The sequence below is a fragment of the Bufo bufo genome, chromosome 6 (genome assembly GCF_905171765.1).
Source record: "Bufo bufo chromosome 6, aBufBuf1.1, whole genome shotgun sequence".
NCBI lineage: Eukaryota > Metazoa > Chordata > Amphibia > Anura > Bufonidae > Bufo > Bufo bufo.
This window is the reverse complement of record NC_053394.1, coordinates 311,181,549-311,201,818: the sequence shown is the minus strand read 5'-3', so window position 1 is coordinate 311,201,818 and position 20,270 is coordinate 311,181,549. Positions and strand designations below refer to the sequence as shown.

Here is a 20,270-nt window from a genome sequence, read left to right as displayed (position 1 = left end):
TTTCCTATCCTATGGATAGGGGATAACTCGTTACAACTAGAATACCCATTTAAGGCCTCATGCACACGACCGTTGTTGTGTTCCGTGTCCGTTGTTCCGTTTTCCGTGATTTTCTGCGGACCCATTGACTTTCAATGGATCAGTTGAAAACTCGGATAATGCACCGTTTGTCATCCATGTCCGTGATCCGTGTTTCCAGTCCGTCAAAAAAATATGACCTGTCCTAATTTTTTCACGGACAACGGTTCGCGGACCCATTCAAGTCAATGGGTCCGTAAAAAAACACGGAGGCACACAAGATTGTCATCCGCGTCCGTTTTTTTCCTATCATATGCAAGGCAAACTTGACTTAGATTTTTTTTTCACTTTTCATGTCTGGTAATCCTACAAAAATCAAGAAAGACACACGGAAACAAAAACGGAAACGGATCACGGAATAACGGAACCCCGTTTTGCGGACCGCGAAAAAATACTGTTGTGTGCATGAGTACTAAGTAACATGGAGGCAAGTTATATTGTAGCCATGACAATGCTCCTTGTTTATGAGTAAGAACTTTAGCTATTAAAGCTTACTGTAATGGTGCTGAATTGAATGTGTAGTTCTAGGAAACTTTGCTAATGGCTGAAAATTTCCTATTTTAAATGGGTCGACCAATTTAGACAAAAAATGCTAAAAATGGCATAAACAGCCATATTCTAAACACAAGCATACATAATTTTGTACTGTCCTCCAGCTGCGATAGTGAAGGCCCCCGTATCGGCTGTGTAAAGAAAAAGACCAGGAATTCTCTGCATCCAGAGGTTGCAAGATGGTGGCAGTCACATGACCACTTCCTTGGGCTGTTCTTGGCTTTCAGAACTTTGGTGCAGGCACTGAACAGCAAGTGGACATGTCCAGATGCAGGCAGCAGAATCCCCTGTATCTATCTGCACATGCGTCGATGCGTCTACTTGCTGTCCAAGCACCTGTGCCGAATTACTGAAAACCAGGAACAGTCCAAGGAAGTGGTCATGTGAACAATTCACGTGACTGCTGCCATCTTGCTGCCCCGTAGGGTATACAACACAGATCCTGGAGTAACCAGGAACCTTCACTATCATAGCTGGGGTACAGTACAAAGTCACACATGCTTGCACTTAGCATACATGACTGTTCATGGGAGTTTTTGAAATATCAGTCTAAATTGGCCAACCCCTTTTAAGAGCACCAAAATGCCAAGGATAGGGCATGCAGCTGGTCATAGAAAGCTGCACAGCTCTCTTCTAGGTTCCCATTCAACACGTAAAATTCAGCAAATCTGTGATTAAAACAATAAATGGTTGTCAAACTGCTTAAAAATGACCTCGTAGATGGGATGAACAATGACTTCTCGTTAGGTGACCTTTAAAATATAAAAATTAGAATACAAATTAAAAAAGTACTAGCTTCAGTATAATGGCTTAATAATGTCATCAATGTGAAGTCTAGTAGAAGGGTTTGTGTTTACATATATGCTGCAAAAGAAGAATACAACCATCCATCCAGATCTATGTACCTACTGCATCCAGGATTCCTCTCTCGAAACCATGTCTCCAAGATCAAAGCTCTGAAATTTTTTATTGGTCAAAACTTCACTTGCCAACCAGTGGAAGTGAATAATTGGTCTGCCTGGGATAATTAATAAAGCATTTCATTTAAAGGATAATACGCATTATTATGGAGATAATTTAAGGAACCAACTGCCCTGTGCCCCTTACCCCCTTGTAATTGCAGATCTAAAATCCCTGAGGTGAGCTGGCCATAAACATCAGACTCTTAGCCAATTTAGATTCAGTCTGCCAAGTCTCAAACCGTTTGAACCCATATTAGATCCCCATGCGGCCATTCCCTCTACAGATACTCTATACTGCACAACAATTATTATGCTTGTGGGTAAAAAAAAGTAATTAGATGTTTCAGTGCTTTCTGTTTATATCGTTATGTGACCATGTAAAGCAGGATAATTGTCAGCTTATGATGTGCATTGTAGAGTGTGCAAAACAGACCACTATAAAAAGGCAGCTAGCATTTCCATTAAAGGGGTATTCTGGTTACCCTAAGGTTATCCCTTATCCGCTGGCTAGGGCATAATGGTTAGATCGGTGTGGGTCTAAACGCTGGGACCCCCAACAATCACAGGAATGGCAGTGGCAGTCAAGCATTCCCTTCATTATGGAAATTAGAGCTGATCTGAGAATACGGATTTCACCAATGTGCTCTTCTCACCTGTATCTGTAGCAAATGAGGTAATCTGGCAACTATAAGATGCATGTAGCATATCTGTAACATAAAGGCCATCACCATGTACATACATTTTTTTGTTAGCCAGCAGGACCAGCTGACAATCTAATGTGTATGAGGAGCTCCCGAACCTCTTGTCCAATCCTTTTGTTCTCCTAGGAAATAAACTGCTGCCAGACACCCACCTTCTCCACTCTCCACATTGGAAACACACTTGGACTTGGCCAAGTCGAGTACACACATGTAAGAGGGAGTCTAGAGAGATAGCAGTTGGACGAACAATGGCTCGGCTGACAACTATTGAAGGTGGGCACCTTAACATTTTTCACCTTTTAAACTTCCAATAATTTCTTCAAGGGCCACTTAAAGGGGTTCTCTGGGATTTTCCTATTGATTGCCTATCTTCAGGATAGCTCATTAATATAAGATCAGCGGGGGTCCGACTTCTGGCACCCCCACCGATCAGATGTTTGGGAAGGCTGCGGAACTCCTAACAGCTTACCAAGCACAGCAATACTTGGTACTGCAGCTCACTCCCATTAACTTAAATGAGAATGAGCTTCGGCTAGGCAATGTGACCGATAAACGTGATATCACATGGCCTAGTAAGAGACCTAAGCGATCACGGAGCACTGTGGTCTCTTTAAACAGCTGATCAGCCGAGGTTCCAGGAGTCGGATCCCTCACCAATCTGATACTGAGATAATCTATCCTGAGGATAGGCCGTCACTATCAAAACCCCTTAAATGCACCCTCCATTAAAGTATCTTCTGGATTTCCCTTTTATGTCTGAGATCATGGCTTCCAAAAATTAGGATTATTTTTAGACCAGTGCATATATTTAATATATTTGTTCACAGTTTTCATGTAAAGTGAAAATATTCATTAGCAAATTCTAATTCATGCACACCCATCATGCCGGTTGGAGACCACTGTTCTACAGTATATAGCAAGTCTGATGTCCTCTTCACCCAGACACTTTACACAGACACTAACAGAGCAGACATGGGACCTTTTCTAGATGCAAACAATGGCATCAAGGTCTCCAAGTACAGATAATTAATTTCTATCAAAATCTATTAGAATCTAACAACAATAGCATGGTGGGTATGACAGCTATGAAACATGTTTGGTGCTACAGAAAAAGTTAGACACCATCCAGCTAGTTCCACCTTGCCAGAAACACCCAATCTTTCGCTTCATAGTAATCCCTCAACTAGCTTGGTAGATTACATTTTCTGTAGCCTCCTCCGATCTGGGGAGGCCCCAATAGACACTTCTCAGCTCATCTTCAAAGACCATAGCATAACTAAGGAGGGGGCAGAGGCTGAATTTGTACTGGGTCTTGGTTCTTAAGGACACCTATTGTTCCCTAGACAATTATACAGCTATAAATAGCATGTGACCATGGTGAGGGTCCTAGCATCAGGACCTCTGCAAAATGACTTGGAGATGTCAAGTGCTTCAGAGGAAAACAAATATATTCTCAGACCTCATCCTCAATGTAAAAGAAAAAAAACAACAAAAATGAGTGACGAGACTGCCGAACATTAAAATTTATTCAAAAGAATAGACTAATATTCTAGTTCTACAGAATAAAAATGGTCAGCATTTCAAGGTCTCCCCAAAATAGGCCAAGTAAATATTTTCAAGTTCTCCTGTTATGCGTCTATGTCAGATCTGGATGAAGAGTAATAACTATCAAAGGGTGTGCAAAAGTTTGTCAGAATATTTAATACTATAGGGCCATGATGGAGATTGCATAGTATACTGCACACTCTCTCCCCTGGAAGAGAAGACTCACTGAACAAGTCCATAATATTTTTCCTATACCCTGAAATTTATGTAAACCAATCCACCGAACATATAAAAAACTGGTTCTGTGTTTTTAACGATTTCCACAAAAGCATACTCTTTCGAAGGTCTTCAGGGATGGCACTCCATGTGCTATCGTCAAGGGATAGCTACACATTGCCACTGAGCACTTTTAAAGTCCTTCATCATTGTATGTTGGGGGAGATGGCTTTAGAATGCTTTGAGGATCACTCTCCACAAGGGGGCGCCAAGCTACTTCCCCAGTTAAGAGAAGGTCTTCCCCGTTTAGTGAATCCAGATATTGCATCTAAAAAAAAAAAAAGTGAAAATGGGTGATTTTTTTATGCACAAAATAAAGAGTTAAAGCATCAGATTAAACATTTTTTTCATTATCTGCAACACAAATGATAATTGTTTTTGGCCTGTATATTTTTTGCCAAAAATGAAATGGTCTGAATGTACTAAAATCCAAATTGTAAGCCACATCAATATCCACAAATATACACAAAGTAACTGCCACTATTCAAGCTCGTCAGGATATAGAATTTGATGTGGATGGTGATTTCGTGACATGCAATATATAGTGACCATGCTGAATCTGAAAGAAATGGGAAAAATGAATATGCTTATGAGATCAATGTAGTGCTGCAACTTCAGTCTTTGATCCGAGACTTGAAGCACTGATATCTTGGCATAAAAGACTCTTAGGTTAAGGGCTATGGACGCCTTTGAAATGTTTTTTTTATTTTTTATTATTCCATTGTACGTACTTTGGGCTAAAAAAGCAATTTTTTTTCCCAATAAGCCTGTAAAACATTTTTAACCTTTTGTCTTCAGCATCCTACACCTTTTCACATATACTATAGGCCGCTCTGTCTCCCTCACAGAGAAATCTGTCACAGCAGAAGTCTGATGGCTTGTTCTCTATCCCTTATCTCTGCATTCCGGAGAGCTCATAAACATGGATTTAAGCAGAATTTTTATTAATTTGATTAAAAAGTCAGCTTAAATAAGTGTTTTTGAGCTCTCAGGAGTGCAGACATAAAGTTTACAGATCGCAATATCAGACAGCTTCTTTGGCAGATTTCACTGTGAAGGAGACAGAGCAGCTTACATAAAAATTCGAGAAGATGTAGGCTGCAGAAGACAAATGGTTGAACATTTTTAAATGAACTAATAAAAATAAAAAAATACATTCAAAAGGTGTCCATAGCACTTAACCTCACATCTCCCCGCCACCACCTGCTGGTTCAGTGTTTCTGTACAGTAACAATGTTTGAGGTGTTGAATTTATGCTAGGTATTCTAGAGTAGTAAGTACGAATCTTTGAGAATTTAAACTGGTTACTAGTGTATATCTTGGGTGGATTTCCTTGACTGAAAGGTGTTTTCGATAACTTGTCTTTTTGAAAAGAAGCTTGCAGCTAATGTCACATCTCAGTGACTCTAAGACTAGTTTTCCATCCAACACCCATCAACTTGGCAGATATCACATTGCTGAGCATTTACCTACTCATGGCTCCTTCAGATCACATTTAGAAAATCCAAGTGTTTCCAGTGGGAGCACAGGAGAAGAGGTGTGACATGTAAACTCATATATTCAGTAACTCTTTCTAATTTGCAGTCAGACTCAGATTGTTAGTATTAACGGTTTCAAAATGCTTTATGCTGAAATGGAGCTGCCAGGTCAATATACAGTATTTCCATTTGCCTAGCACTATCCCAATTTATTCAGCTATTTCAACACGTTGTTCTGCAAATATCATTATGAAACATAAAAAGCGTGAGGCACCTCATCAGATCCCTGCCTAGACTCTACAGTAAAGCAACTTAAAAGTTAAAAAAATTAGGATGTTTAAAAATATGCCCATAAAGGGCAAACCAATGGGCATAGTCGATACAGCTCTAAGCTGCTGTTCAGGGTGGGAATTGGGAGGCTTCGAGAGCAGTCGTGTTGAATGGCCAAGAGTCAAGCAGTGGTTGTCTTTTATCACCTACAAGACCTGTATAATGAGTAGGTAGTATACGTAGCTATCAACCAAGGAACTGTGTAGAAGTATTTTTAATTCACATTTCCACATTGTTTACCCCCAAATAAACAGATCGACACTACCCATATTTACTTTAAAGGGGTATTCCCCAGATCAATGAAGATCCGACTGCTGGGACCCCCACGGATCAGAAGAATAGTGGATCTTTTTGAGTACAGCTCTTCTTTCACTTTGAATGAAGTGGCAGTCTAGATGTTTGATGCTGCTCCATTTAAAACTACTCCTAGCTACAGCGTTGTGGCTGGACCGAATAAGAGAACCAGGGTCTCCCATGCTAGCAATTAATGAGGGTCAGGTAAATAGGTGATACATGCTTCAGGTTTTTCCATTATAATGTTCACTGTGGCTTTACAAAAGGCCTATGACTTACAAAATATCTGTACACAGCATTACTTTCTGTGGGAGAAAACACTGCAAATAACTGCAAAAGTTTCATTATATGTGGATTTTATGAGATTATGCAGTAGTGGTCGCATAAAGGAAAAATTAGCTGTGTAGCCCTTTAAAGCCCAAAAACTAAAACTTAAAAAAAACACCAAGTGTCTTTTCACATACTGCTCTATATCCTATAGTTATTAGAGGGCACTGGCTACAATGCTGTGGCTACCATTTCACTGACTTCTTTTCTGCCTAAGATTTTTACTACTAGCCCTTTATCCAGAAATCTTAGCTTCAGAATATATACATACTACTGTGTGTATACCTGGGCAAAGTATGGACTGGTGGCAACTCAACAGGAATCAACTGTCACCCAATCAGCTCAATAACTCATGTCCGCAAGGTGCGCGTGAACTAGACTACATCTCTGGAAGACGTCTGGTAGAATAACACTTCTTAGCATACATGGAGTGTCCCGAAGGTCTGGGAACTGTTTTCACCATGCTTGGCCTGTATTCAGCCAGCAAAAGCACCAGTTCACAGAGTGGCAGGAACACGGACCAGCTGAATAAACAATGACATGTTAGAGAGAAAGTAAAAAAAAAAAAATTCAATCTACTCTCAAGATCCTGCCTGTCCCGTACTTGTTAACACGGCTACTCCAGCCCAATCTCACATAATCCATAATGAATACCTTGTGTTAAGAAAAAAAAAAAAACATTCGGAAAATAAAACTTAGCATTTTATTTCTTAATGGATTTACTAAAACGAATTTTAACAATCTTTTTGAAGAACCAAAAAATGACACGTATTCTTCTTGAAGACTGGAGAAGATCTGATGGCCACTTGTCATGACTAACTAAAGGAGGGTTAACTAGAGTTACACCTTCAAACTACTTGTATAGTTTGTAAATATCTCACAGAATCTATGAAAGGAGGATGGAGTCATTTGGGAAAGGATTACGTAACTCACAGGTGTTTCTGCAGACCCGTACAGTTCAGTCCATGCAGAAAAAGACATCATTAAAACCAAACCTTAGAAGGACCTAGAAAATCCACATGAGACTAAACACTGAAACATTCTTTGGAATTGAAGGATTATTAAGCATGTCATAGTGGTGTTTATTTCGTTTAACAAGTTTCAGCCTAGCTACAAAGACCATACCACAGAAGATACGATGTTGGAAAAGTCAAGATTTTCTCCGCAAAGCTTCGGTGAAGGTAGAACACAAGTCTCTCCTTCGTCCTCAACACATCCATATGCTAGCAATAACACACTAGACATTATTAAGAAATGCCCCTAGTGGGTTGTTTACTGCGTGCCAACTATATGTGTAATGTGTCTGCACAATAAAACATGGAGAAAGACTTAAGATCTATCTAATACACCACAGCTAGTGTGACCAGCTGCTTTGTATTAAAACGTGATAAACGGACTTTACAAATGTCTCTCATGGTTAGCTACCAGAATAAGACGCTGATAGGTGCACCTCTAATAGAACGTTATTTTGTGTTGAAAGTATAATAAACCATAACACTATACCATGGTTTGGCATGGAAAACTGTAATTTTGTGGATCTATATAGAATAGTATAGATTTATAAAACTACAAAACATGTTAAAAAAGGGGGGAAAATATATTTGCAGAAGAATTATAAATACAATTATTGTTTGATAATTTCTCCATGATACACCTGTGCAGATGTGTTAAAATGTTCGCTTACCTTTCAAAAAACACGTGAATATAGCAAAATCTGTAATATATCTTATCACAGGAAAAGTGCCTCTTTCTCACTATAGCAGCTCACTCATCAACCTCGCCTTCACCTAGCCCTGTGAGCAGCAGGTAATTGGACCCTTCACTGTGCTTACAGTCCATTTTGGTGTCTGAAGATGGATTTAGGTGATAATTTAGAATGAGGAATTCGGTAAATAGAGAAAGAGGTATTTTTACCTAAGATATATTACAAAGATTATTATATTCACCTGTACGATTGATTTATGCTACATTTGTCGATAGATTAACCACCATTGTGATATGACATCTCAAAAGAGCCACACAATACTCACCAACCAATAACATACGAATGATAACTATGTGTGTATGATTAATGATAATGTGAGATTGTCACAGCTACTCTCCAGCATCTATCAATGGTCTCAGTGGTGACGTGGGGTAGTCACTGACGTCCCAACGGCATAGACCAGCGCAGCAGTGATGACGTACCTGACTACACATGTGAGGCCAGTGATTGGCTGCAGGATAGTTGGGCATGTCATTGCTGCAGCACCTAAAATAAAGACCATGGCTGCAGCAGTGGATCAGATGGCGAGAAAAGTTCATTTTGTTATTTTATAACACTCCCTCCCCTTTACATAATTTCTTTGGGGTCTAGGAAACCCATTTTTTCTAAAATTATTCTTGAACAATCATCAAAACTGAAGATCATGCTTGTCCTTTACCCAAAGTTTTGTTTGGGTAAATCTTTTACAGCATAAGAAGGTTGTATCTACATGGCTATAGAAGCACCCATCCATTTCAGACTGTACAACTATATAGTATGTGCATGTAAAACGCAGAGCATATATCAGATTTTTGCCCTGATTCTTGGAATTGTTAAAGAATCATGCTGAGTAGGTGGTGAGGCAAAGTGCCTCTCACAATCAGAAACTCCAAATATCACAGAGTAATTTTCCAACCATCATGGGTAATCTTTCTTGTACGGGTGGCCCACGAAAAAGTAGCCCACCTTCAATATCTCCAAATGAAACTGTAAATAGAAATAGTAAATTTGTCTTAGTTGTCCATAGCAACTAATCAGATCTCAGCTTCCATTTTTCAGAGTCCTGTAGGAACCGAAAGCTGAGCTGTGATTGGTTGCTATGGACAATTAAGACAGATTTACTATTAGGCAGTTTAATTTGGAGATAATGAAGATGGGCCTTTTTCATGGGCCACCCTGTAGAAATGGGAATGATCGGAATCTTTGTGCACAGAGAGGGTCTGAGACATGACACAAACCATTTATGAAAGTTTTATCAGTGTCCATTTTTGTCCTCCTTTAAATGTGGACCTCTGTACTTCATCACTAGAACACATCTTGCACAATAATATAATATCTAGTGGCAAAGATTCTCTTAAAATCTGACACAAAGGGGTTTTCTCAAAGACAACTTTTGTCAATATACTCTGTTTAGTATATAGGTCCTGATTTATTAAGGCTGGCATATACTACACCAGTCTTGATGGGCCATGTGCCTCTGAAGGAGGCATTTAAATTAAATGCCTCCTCCACCAATCCATGTGTAGAATGAAATCTACACCAGTCATGATTTACACCAGTTTCTGGTGTAAATGACTGCAGTGGCCGGGTTTGGGGTGGCCCCAACGCTACGCTGGGTCCCCCGGACACAGTCGAGGTGTCACCACGTGTTGCTGCTCTCCGGAACAGATGGTAAGGCGTGGTGCACCCCAAAGAGAAGTAAGTCCAGAGAGTCAGGGTCTGCAGTAAATCAGGGTGCTTCTTTACTGGAGGAATTCAGGTACAAAACAATACAGGTGAGGCATTGGGCTGGCTTCTCCAGTCTCCTCCCTGGCAGAAGAAGGGTTTGATGCCGAGGAAAGGCCTGAGCTAGCTGTCCCGCTTTCTCTTCAGAAGGCTGGTACCCTGGTCCAAGGCTGGTGATCCAGTGTCTGTGGCAGCGTATCCCCGTCTCAGTGTCTTCTTCTGGTCACTCAGTAGTCTGGCAGAGTCTTCTCTTCCAAGCACTGGTCCCTAACTGCAGCACACTAGGGGCTCTGACTGCTCTCCTTATATAAAGCTTTTGCTAGACTAGAACCTTCTAGTGGGAGGGGTGGAGTGGAGAAGCACAAACGGATCTCAGGAATTTTTTAATCAAGACCCATTCGTTTTTCATTTCAGATGTGGTGGAACAATAAAAAAAAAGTGAAAAGTGATTTGTGAAGGTGCACCTATCCTTTAAAAATAACTTCAAATACTATTCCAGTTGAATTACCTTATTACCTATAAGACACCCCCAAGTTTAGAAAACAGGAAATTAGAAAATAAATATGTTCTATTCATTTCAATTTCCCTGCTACGGAGGCTGGTCCATCACGACCTGCTATTGGCTGCTCCCCTGTCACCAGATGTTTTAATCTGCGTGATGGGGAAATGCAGCAGCGGCCGCGCAGGGATCCGGAGGGACGCGAGTGCCGGGGAGTAGGTAAATATGCTCTAGAGGAGGCGCCTGGGCATTCTGGGGATCATTATAGCATAGGATAAACCCTTTACTAGTCTAGGTCAGAGGGGGTTAATAGTTTAAAGTCAGCTCCTAGTGTGTCAACTTTTGACCACTGAAACAAGAAGCAATGGCACATTTGGTCAAATAATATAACATCACACTAAACCTCACAAGTTACAGAGTACAGTACATTACAGTACTGTGCAGTCCTCGTTTTCTTACTGGTCTGGCTCCTCCCACTGGTGACATCATCAAATGTCCTTTAGCTATCCTAAGTCAGAGCTTTCATGCATTTCTCTCCTGCCTGGGGACCTTCAGCATGAGTAGGGAGGCATTTCTCACAGTCCTCTCCATGAGCTGAATGATTATTCAGCATCCTCTTCTGCCTGCATTGATCACACTGGGCAAGGAGAGATGCACACTTCTCTCATTGATCCAGCAAAGCACTGTATGCATGCTCTGCTGGATCATTAAGGAAGCAGTTAGGGAGGTCTGGCACTGCTAGAAGATAATCCAAGGAGAAAAAAAAAAAAAAAAAAGATGGAGACAGCAAGTCCAATGTTTGGAATTTATTCCAGATGCAACGTTCCGGCTAAAGAGCCTTTGTCAACCATGCTTGACAAAGGCTCTTTAGCTGAAACGTTGCATCTGGAATAAATTCCAATCACTGGACTTGCCGTCTTTTTTATTTTTTCTACGTGCATTACCCTATTTTGCACGGGGAAACTTACCACTTCCCCAGGAGACGTGCACCCATTGCTCACTTCCTAGGAGTGCTGTTCATCTTGCTTGATTTCATGCAAGCTATAGGATTCAGGCACTTTAAATGAAGATTTTTCCCACTAAAAAAGTGAGTCTTATAGTCCAAAAAATACTGTAAGTTTTGGAAAGATTTAAGAGGGTTTGAATGACTTACCTGTTTGCGCACATATTCAACCATTAGTTCCAGTTGCCGGGGATCATCACACCTCATGTTGAAAAGATTACGCCAAAGGGCAGCGGCTAGAATACGATCATCAGATATAATCCCCTAAAGTAGACAACAAATCTATTTAACTCCATATTCATCACAAATTTAACACGATGACATATCTGGTTTGTCCTTAGTACCAAATATTATCCCTACAAAAATGAGAAGCAACATAACTTGTAAATCGTATTTCATCTTCATCCTTATAAGCGAAATATGTAAGTAAATAAATTCAAAACAAGTCATTGTAAAATCATATACAAGGGATGTTCAAAATCACAATGTAATGAAAAAGAATGAAAGTGCAGCTCAAATAAATGTTAATTCATTCCATGCACTACTAAATGTCATACTCTAATATATATCAATCAGCCTATGATAATAAAATGCTGTGCAGGTCTGACCCAACTACCTCTGAGGCCAGTGACTGGCTGCAGCGGTCATGTGGGGTAGCTTGGCATGTTATCAATACAGTGTTGGAAACAAGGACCCCAGGGCGGTGAAGAAGCAGCAAAACCGCCATATTATTTCTCTTTTTTTCTTTGTGAACAGTGTGGCATGAATGTAAAGTAACTTCATTTGGCAGTACCAAACATAAAATAATAAAATAACTTTTAACGAACAACATTTTTTTGTGGTAGGGGACTTTTTCTGTTTCATTAAACTTCATATTTTTGTCCTTCTAGGAGACTTGATGCAGCGATTATTGGCTGTAAGTGTTACACTAGGCAAACTACTAGGCCATACATTTATCAATGCTGAACAGACAGATCTCAACGCCCCCTGTTTGCTTGGCAGAATGCCAATGGACTGCCAGAGGGAGCCCCCTCCCTCTGTCAAACACCTTTGTGGAGGAGGCATCTAAGGGGTTTAAATGGCAGGGATCAGAGGTTTCTCTGATCCCAGCTATTACAGCAGAAGCCTGGCTGTCACCAACAGGCTCCTGCATTTCATCGCATGGGCACAGCTTCCATAACGTACATGTAAGCTGTGGTGCGTCAAAGGGTTAATACAAAATGCAGTACGAGTCAGGTGGCTATGGGACTCATACCTCGTCATATCCAAATATGGACGCATAAAATATTTCCGTTAAAGCTCTCATTGTGTTCTTCATTGCCACAGGATCAACCTAAAAAAAAAAAAAGAAGGATTAAATCAAGTATATTATACATGTAATAGGAGTACATTATTTATTACCTAAATCGGTTAAAAATTCCATGTTGACTAATATATATATATATATATATATATATATATAATATTTCAATAGCAGTCAGAGCTTTGGATTTGTGTAGACAGAAACTATTATTTAAAGGGGTTCCCTGGGCATTTTAGGCAATCAGTCCTTTGGAAGAAGATCATTTAGTTAGAACTCGCTGCGCCGATGCTGCGGGCTCAGCTGCATTTGCTATTATGCAGCTGAACAGGAATGGAAGGGCACACATCCGACCAGGACCTGGGCAGATGAGCCTGTAGCCTGTACGAGTGCAGCAGAGACAGCGGCATTGGGATGGGTATGCATTTACAAATGCTCTTCTTTCCACAGGACAGTACAAAGGACTGATTACCTTGCCTGTGCTATATCTATATCCTAGCAATACACCATAACGTACAGGAATGGGAATACTCCTCAAAGCTGTATTATATCTACTTGCTTCCACCGACATTCCACCTGTTTTCACTGGCAGTATACATTGCTAACCACTATCCTCCCACAATGTCTTCCATAGTAAGGGTTAGAATGTGAATATTTATGAAGGATACGTAGAATGTACTTCGGGCAATGCTAAAACAATGATGGTCAAGCAAACAGAAGGACTACTGACGAACTTACCAGGAGTGGGTGATTACACTGAGCTGAAATGGTTGCTAGCACTTTATTAAGGCACCCTTAAAGGGATTTTCTGAACTGCCAGTTTGTAATATACTTTATTTACCAGTGTGATTACCACCGTGGGCAGTCGGTAGCCAGAGGGTCCATAGTTATAACTGCGGGAGAGATTCCAGAAGCACCTACTGACCGCCCATGGTGGTGACGCATTCTGGACTGCAAGACACAAGATAGGAAGACGTGGACCTGATGTCAGTGAAAGCTCCGTCATGTTTAGTGGATGGGGTCAGAACTTGACTGACTTGACTTGACTTGACTTGTTCTGAACTTGAGATATGGACCACATAGGTAAGCAAAGTATATTACAATCTCACAGTTCTACACACATTATAATTACCCATACTTCTTGCAGACTGTAACATCCCTTTAAAACAACACTCCGCTCCTGACTTGTCTCCTGTTTAGAGTTACTAATGGCACAAAGCTGGTTCTGTCGTGCACTTCCATATTTTTCCAATATGGTGTACAGTCAACACGCCTAATTTAGTCCTTAGTGCCGCACCTGACATCCCCGTCGATCAGCTGGTTGAAGAGAAGGTGCGCGCCGTGCCAGTGCTGCCTTCTCTTGATTGCTTACCCGCACGCCGTTGCAACAGCAGATGTAACCACAAGAAGCCATCTCACTCGCTTCAATGGTACGACTCTTTCCTATTAAAGTCTACAGGAACAAGCCGTCCCATAGAAGTGAATGGGACGGCAGAGCTGTAATTACATCTACTCGTCGTCACAACAATGAAGAGAAGGCAGCGCTGGCACAGCACGCACCTTCTCTTCAATCAGCTGATCAGGGGTTGTGCCAGGTGTTGAACTCCCGCCAATCTGATACTGATGACTTATCCTCAGGATAATAACTAAAAATAACTTGGACAATCCATTTAAAAGGGGTATTCATGTTTCCGGATATTGAGAACCTGTTCTCAGGATATGTCATCAATATTCAGATCGGTGGGGGTCTGACTTCCGGCACCCCTGCAGATCACCTGTTTGAAGGGGCCGCTCGTATAAGTGTTTACCTGCATGCTATGTAGATTGTAGTGGCGGTGCGGGGCAATAACAGCTTCTTCTCCATTCAAGTACAATGTACAGGTTAACGCTGAAGCAAATACAGCGCGGCCCCTTTAAACTGATGGACCCCCGCAATCTTCATGACCTATCCAGAGGATAGGTCAATATTGTGATACCAGAATACCCCTTTAAGCCACATCTATTGTTACATTAAAATCCACCACCTCTGCATATTTATCGAAGTCCACACGATTTATTAAAAGTTTTCAGACGCTTCCTGTAGTGAAACAGTCCAATGTTTGCCATGTTTTAGGTAAACACTTTTTTCCACGTCCTTGGCCTGTTCTGTAATATGCTCGACTTAAAAAACATCAGCCATTCTTGGATTCGGGTCAACCTGCCGTCTTCTAGACGGACTGTGTCAGTGACAGCAGCCAGAGCACAGAGCTGGATGGATGCGCTATCCTACCCTCATGAGGTCAGCATAGCCAGGCATAGACCAATCCCTTGATTACAGTGCAGCACTTTTAATGGCATTTTCTTCACTCGAAGAGAACAGAAAGTTGTGCCACTTTTCTATACGGTTATTTTGGCTGCAGCTACGGGGTTCAACACATTACATGGATCATCTACTTTTTCAGCCATTTATTATTTTTCCCTGCAGGATATAAAAGGGAAAAATATAGATTTAAGCTGGAGTCGTGACTTTAGTCTCTGGGCTCCTCTGTGAACGTAATGGCAAAAAGATACTCAGTCATTTCGTTGCGAAAGCCAAGACGCTTGAGCTCTGTTCCAAAAGTACTTTGCTCGGATTTTGAGTTGACAACAAAGTTTATTTTCCCTTTAATGTTGTAGTGACGTGAAATACTATATGCACGGCTTGCTTTTTTCCTTATGTCTTGCTTGATCCACCTACGGTACATGGTCTGTCTGTCATGTAGGGTGAAGACAGGCTGTATACTGAGGAATTTTTTGTTTAGTCTACATAATGGCTCCAATTCACTGCAAGTGCCACATCATTGTAATTTCCCTGATTCTTAGTGAGGTCATACTGTCCACCTGAAGAATATAAACCGCGTCTCCTCTGTGTCTTACCGCCATAGCTGTTTGAAGGCTCATTTTTCATGGGACGATCTGTACTTTTCATTGATACTATTTCAGGGTCTGTATGACTTTTTGATCACTTTTTATTCAATTTATTTTGTGGGAGGTGAAGCGACCAAAAAACAGTAAATCAGCTATTTTGCCTTTTTTACCTGTTTCGCCATTTGGGATAAATATTTTATCATTTTAATAGTGCAGGCATGTTCGCGGGGCCATCATTTACTCCAGTTTTCAGGCATATATGATGCCTTTCATTTAGGTGTAAAGACCACCACAGGATGCACTTAATTTATGATGACATGTGCGCCATCATAACTTAACTGCATCCTCTGGTGGCACAAGGAATACTAACCCCTTCCTGCCCAGCGTCGTACATGTAGGACGGGTCTTTAAAGATGGTGCTGGAGGCGCCATAGCTGCTGGGTGCCTGCTGTTTTAAACAGCAAACACCCAGGATCAATGTATCTGATCGACAATAACGTGCAAGATCAGATCGCCCAACTAAAAATGAGCCCTCATATAGCTCTGTACACATAAAAATTAAGTTATGGGGGTAAGAATATTGTGATGCAAAGAAAAAATTAGTTTTTTCCAAAGTTTTTTTCCCCCCAGTATTAAAACGCAAGAAAAACTATACATAAGTGGTATTGTTGTAATCGTACTGACCTGAAGAATGAAAGAAACAGGTCAGTTTTACTAAATAGGGAACGCCATAAAAACAAAACCCATAAAACTGTGTGACAATTGCATTTTTTTCCCAATTCTACCCCATTTGTAAAAAATTTTTTTACAGCTCCCCACTACATCGTATTTAATAATAAAGGGCCAATAGAAAGTACAACTTGTCCTGCAAGAAACAAGCCCTCAGACGGTTATGTAAACGGAAAAAAAATAAAAACGTTATGGCCCCATAAAGGCAGCAAATGAAAAACAAAAACACAAAAATGAAAAATCCTCCGGGGGTGAAAGAGTTAACGGTGGGGTACAAAATGACTATCTTGATAAATCTCCCCCTGTGTGTGTCAAAATCTGGTGCATCTTTTGCCTATTTATGAAGCAAATATGTCAATAAGAATAATCCACTGTGCCTAGCTTGACGTGTCAAAGGGGTTTAGCGCCATCAGGAAAGGGGCGTGGTTAATGTGCGTATCTTAACAGGATCGGCCCCTTAGTTAGAATACTCTGGTATCATTATTATAGTGGCTGCTATTCTGAATTTAAATCTAAATGTGATACGGTGCAGACTGGTAGATATGTCACGCCAGTGTCTTCTTGTGTCTAGGAGCATTTGACTCCATTGTGCATTAATTTAATCCAGGTACAAAGGCAAGGTCTGTCTTTACGGGACAGGGGTCTTTTGTGTTTTTACTCAAAACACTCTGTAAAAGTTGAAAAATATATATATTATAAACTAAAGAAACAATTTCTGAAAGGTGGTAATGGTCTGAAAAACAAAAGTTCAAAACGCAGGTCTCAGCTGTAGTGGCGCCTTCTCTTAACCCCATGAGAACGCTTTCTAGGCTATTCTGAGCCAATTTCGTCTTAGAATTCAGGCATATTTTGGAAGCCTTTCTATCTAGAGACACTAAAGTGCAGGCCGGCAGAGCGGAGGTCTGAGATGCAGACCTTGACTGGGCTGTCATCCAAACAGGGCCTTCAAAACAGCAGGGGCCTTCACTGCTACTGATGACTAGCAGGGTGTCAATCACAAAAGAGACGACTTGTTCTATCCCGCTCGCTGGGAGAAGAAATCCTCCCCTCCAACACACACTTTCTTGACAAAAAAAGAAAGAAAAAAAAATTACATAAAATTTAAACATTATAGGCGTATAGGGAAGGAAAGCTAAATAATGAAGTCATATTTTTGTAGGTCACCCAAATGCCTTTCAATACATCTGGCTCCGACGGTGGGGAGGGGAAGGGGGATCATTTCTTACCTTTTGCTACACTCGTGCTCTTTAATCTATTATGTGACTCTACACAGACGCCACTTCCACACCTTATAAATATAACAAATTTCAATATATCTGCGTGCGTGTTACAATGGCATGCCATTTGCATTTTTTTTATTTGGTATCAACATCTTGTAAATCTAATTTTCTTTATTATTTCACCAAAAAATATTTATATGAATCCGGTCTTTATTAAACACTTTTTTTCTCCATCCTGTTATACTGCTGCATCAGCAAGGTGTATAAGTGTTATAAAGGGTATATGCCCACAGTTATTTCTGGACAGGAGGGAAATGAGCTTTTATTTGCGGTTACAAATACAATAGTATACGGCTCTTTTAATGCTTTTTGAGTCAACTGTCCCTTAAAGGGGTATTCCGGTTTTGCAATTTTCAGCATCAACTGATAGGAGACAATACATTATCACTCACTAATACGGACTGTTTATCTGTAATGTAATACAAAACCAGATAAATAGGCGCTGACCGCCTTGGCTCCACTATGTAACAACAGTAGCCCTCAGCGCATCCAGAAGCCGCAGACCACCGGCCGTTAAATCTAAAAAGCAGAAGATCCAATGCTCCATAAAAACACCTCATACTTTATTTAATCTTCAAGTAAAAGTGATACATAAGGAGTTCATTCCTATCCTACACGTTTAGAGCTCTTTTTTACAGCAATAGCTTACTACATAATATGCTTGCTATTTTGTAGTTCGGTATAGTTTTAAATAGTGAGCACATTATGTTGCAAACTATTCTGTGAACATGAGCTCCTAAGGAGCTTGAAACGCGTGGCAGGAATGAACTACTTATGCATGGCTTTTAATGGAAGATGAAATAAAGTGTGATGTGATTTTATGGAGCAGTAGATCTTCTGCTTTTTGGATTCATCTGTAATGCCTCGTTTTCCTGCACTCCATCGCGGTCATGTGACATTTTATGATGTGTTGGTTCCCTATCCTGAAGACATCACATCAACATCTGAAGCATGGCGAGGCTTGTAAGGCCCTTGCCCCTTTGGGCAGTGTTCTGCTCATTCTCCTGGACCCTGCCCCGTAGATGTGATGTCAGCAATGATGCTGAGTTTAGGGCGGGCTTTTTCCAGCAGGTCTTCAAGCAGGCTTGGATCTGTGACTTTTAGGCTGGGAGGGGGAGGAGAGGCAGAGACCTGAGGCTACAGACACTCCCCGTGAGTCTTGAATTAGGATGTAAATACAGGGTGCGGGTCACAGATTGCAACTGCACTGGAGGAGTCAAAATGCACTCAGAACTTCATCATCTGACTTATATAATGCAGCAAGGTTGAATGCTGGTGTTATTATTGTGTGTGTAACTGGAAAACCTCTTTAAAGGGGTTGTGTCACTTCATCAAATGGCATTTATCATGTAGAGAAAGTTAATACAAGACACTTACTAATGTATTGTTATTGTCCATATTGCCTCCTGTGCTGGCTGGATTCATTTTTCAATTGCATTAAACACTTCTCTTTGCAGGGGTTATGACCACTGCTGCAGCGCAGATATGGAGTGGGCGGGACAGGAGCTGCTGCACATGCATGTCTATGCGCACTCCCCAGGTCCTGGCTACCAGAGAGGCTGGCACTTTTTCCTACAGTGTACAAGCACGGACAATGCTGCTGGATTGCCGGATGGTCATACCCCTGGATACCAGCAGTGTCTGAATGTAATGGAAAAATTAATCCAGCCAGCAAAGGAAGCAATATAGACAATCACAATACATTAGTAAGTGCCATGTATTGACTTTCCTCTACATGATAAATACCATTTGCTGAGGTGAGACATTTTTTATACCCCGATGGTATAGTACACCCTGCTGTATAAATGCTTTTGTGCTTTAAAATGTAATCTTTTTCAGTTTCACCTAGAAATGGGTGTCCCTTTCACATTGAGCAGCCTCTTCCCACAGCGTTGTCATGTGCAGGCCGTCTCCTCTCTGATATAAACATGAGATGGGGCGAGCACAGGGAGAAGGAGCACAGCCCTGAGTGCCTGGGCTGGGGCAGAAAGTGGAGGGGGGTAGGGCTGCTTTAGATGCTGCTATCTCCTGAATGGTGGAAGTTACAAACATGCAACTGGTCTTGTTTGAAAGCTGACATTCCAGATGAAATGGCAGCTAAAGTCAAAGCAACAGAGGAGAAATTACTGTTAGAAATCGAGTCGGGAACAATCGCAGGTAAAACCTGCTTTTACTTTCACTTTCAGCTGCATTCACTGCATCCCGAATTCTATCAGTGATATCTTCCCCAGTACTGAACAGATTGTTGTCATTCTTGTATTGTCTGAAAACTTGGATATAAAAGCAGCTAAAGCAGACCCCCCCCTTCCCTGTCAGTGTGTAGGAGATTGAGGGAGCAGCTGCAGAGCTGACAGCTTGCAGTAGGAGAGAAAGATAGTAAAAAATCATAATAAAGAAATGTAGAAATGTGACATTATCATCAGTGTAGGGACCCACATAATAAAATTAAGGTTATTTTTACCACACAGTGAACGCTGTAAAAAAATTCCACAAAATAATGTAAAAACTGCTGTTTTTATCTTTCCCCCTAAAAATAAAATAATAAAAAGTTATTTAATACA

The 20,270-nt window shown here is 40.9% G+C and overlaps 1 protein-coding gene across 2 annotated transcripts in view; it reads right to left on the bottom strand.

Annotated features, from left to right (window-relative positions):
- Positions 1-496: 496 nt before the first annotated feature.
- Positions 497-20,270, bottom strand: part of LOC121003290 (ubiquinol-cytochrome-c reductase complex assembly factor 1) — a 122,491-nt gene continuing 102,717 nt past the window's right edge. For both annotated transcript variants that reach the window (XM_040435014.1, XM_040435015.1), the window contains 3 exons: positions 12,770-12,847; positions 11,665-11,778; positions 497-4,382 (listed from right to left, as the gene is read on the bottom strand). In XM_040435014.1, the coding sequence (XP_040290948.1) occupies positions 4,248-4,382; positions 11,665-11,778; positions 12,770-12,847 (327 nt within the window). In that variant the 3' untranslated portion in view covers positions 497-4,247. The remainder of the gene's footprint in view (positions 4,383-11,664; positions 11,779-12,769; positions 12,848-20,270) is intronic.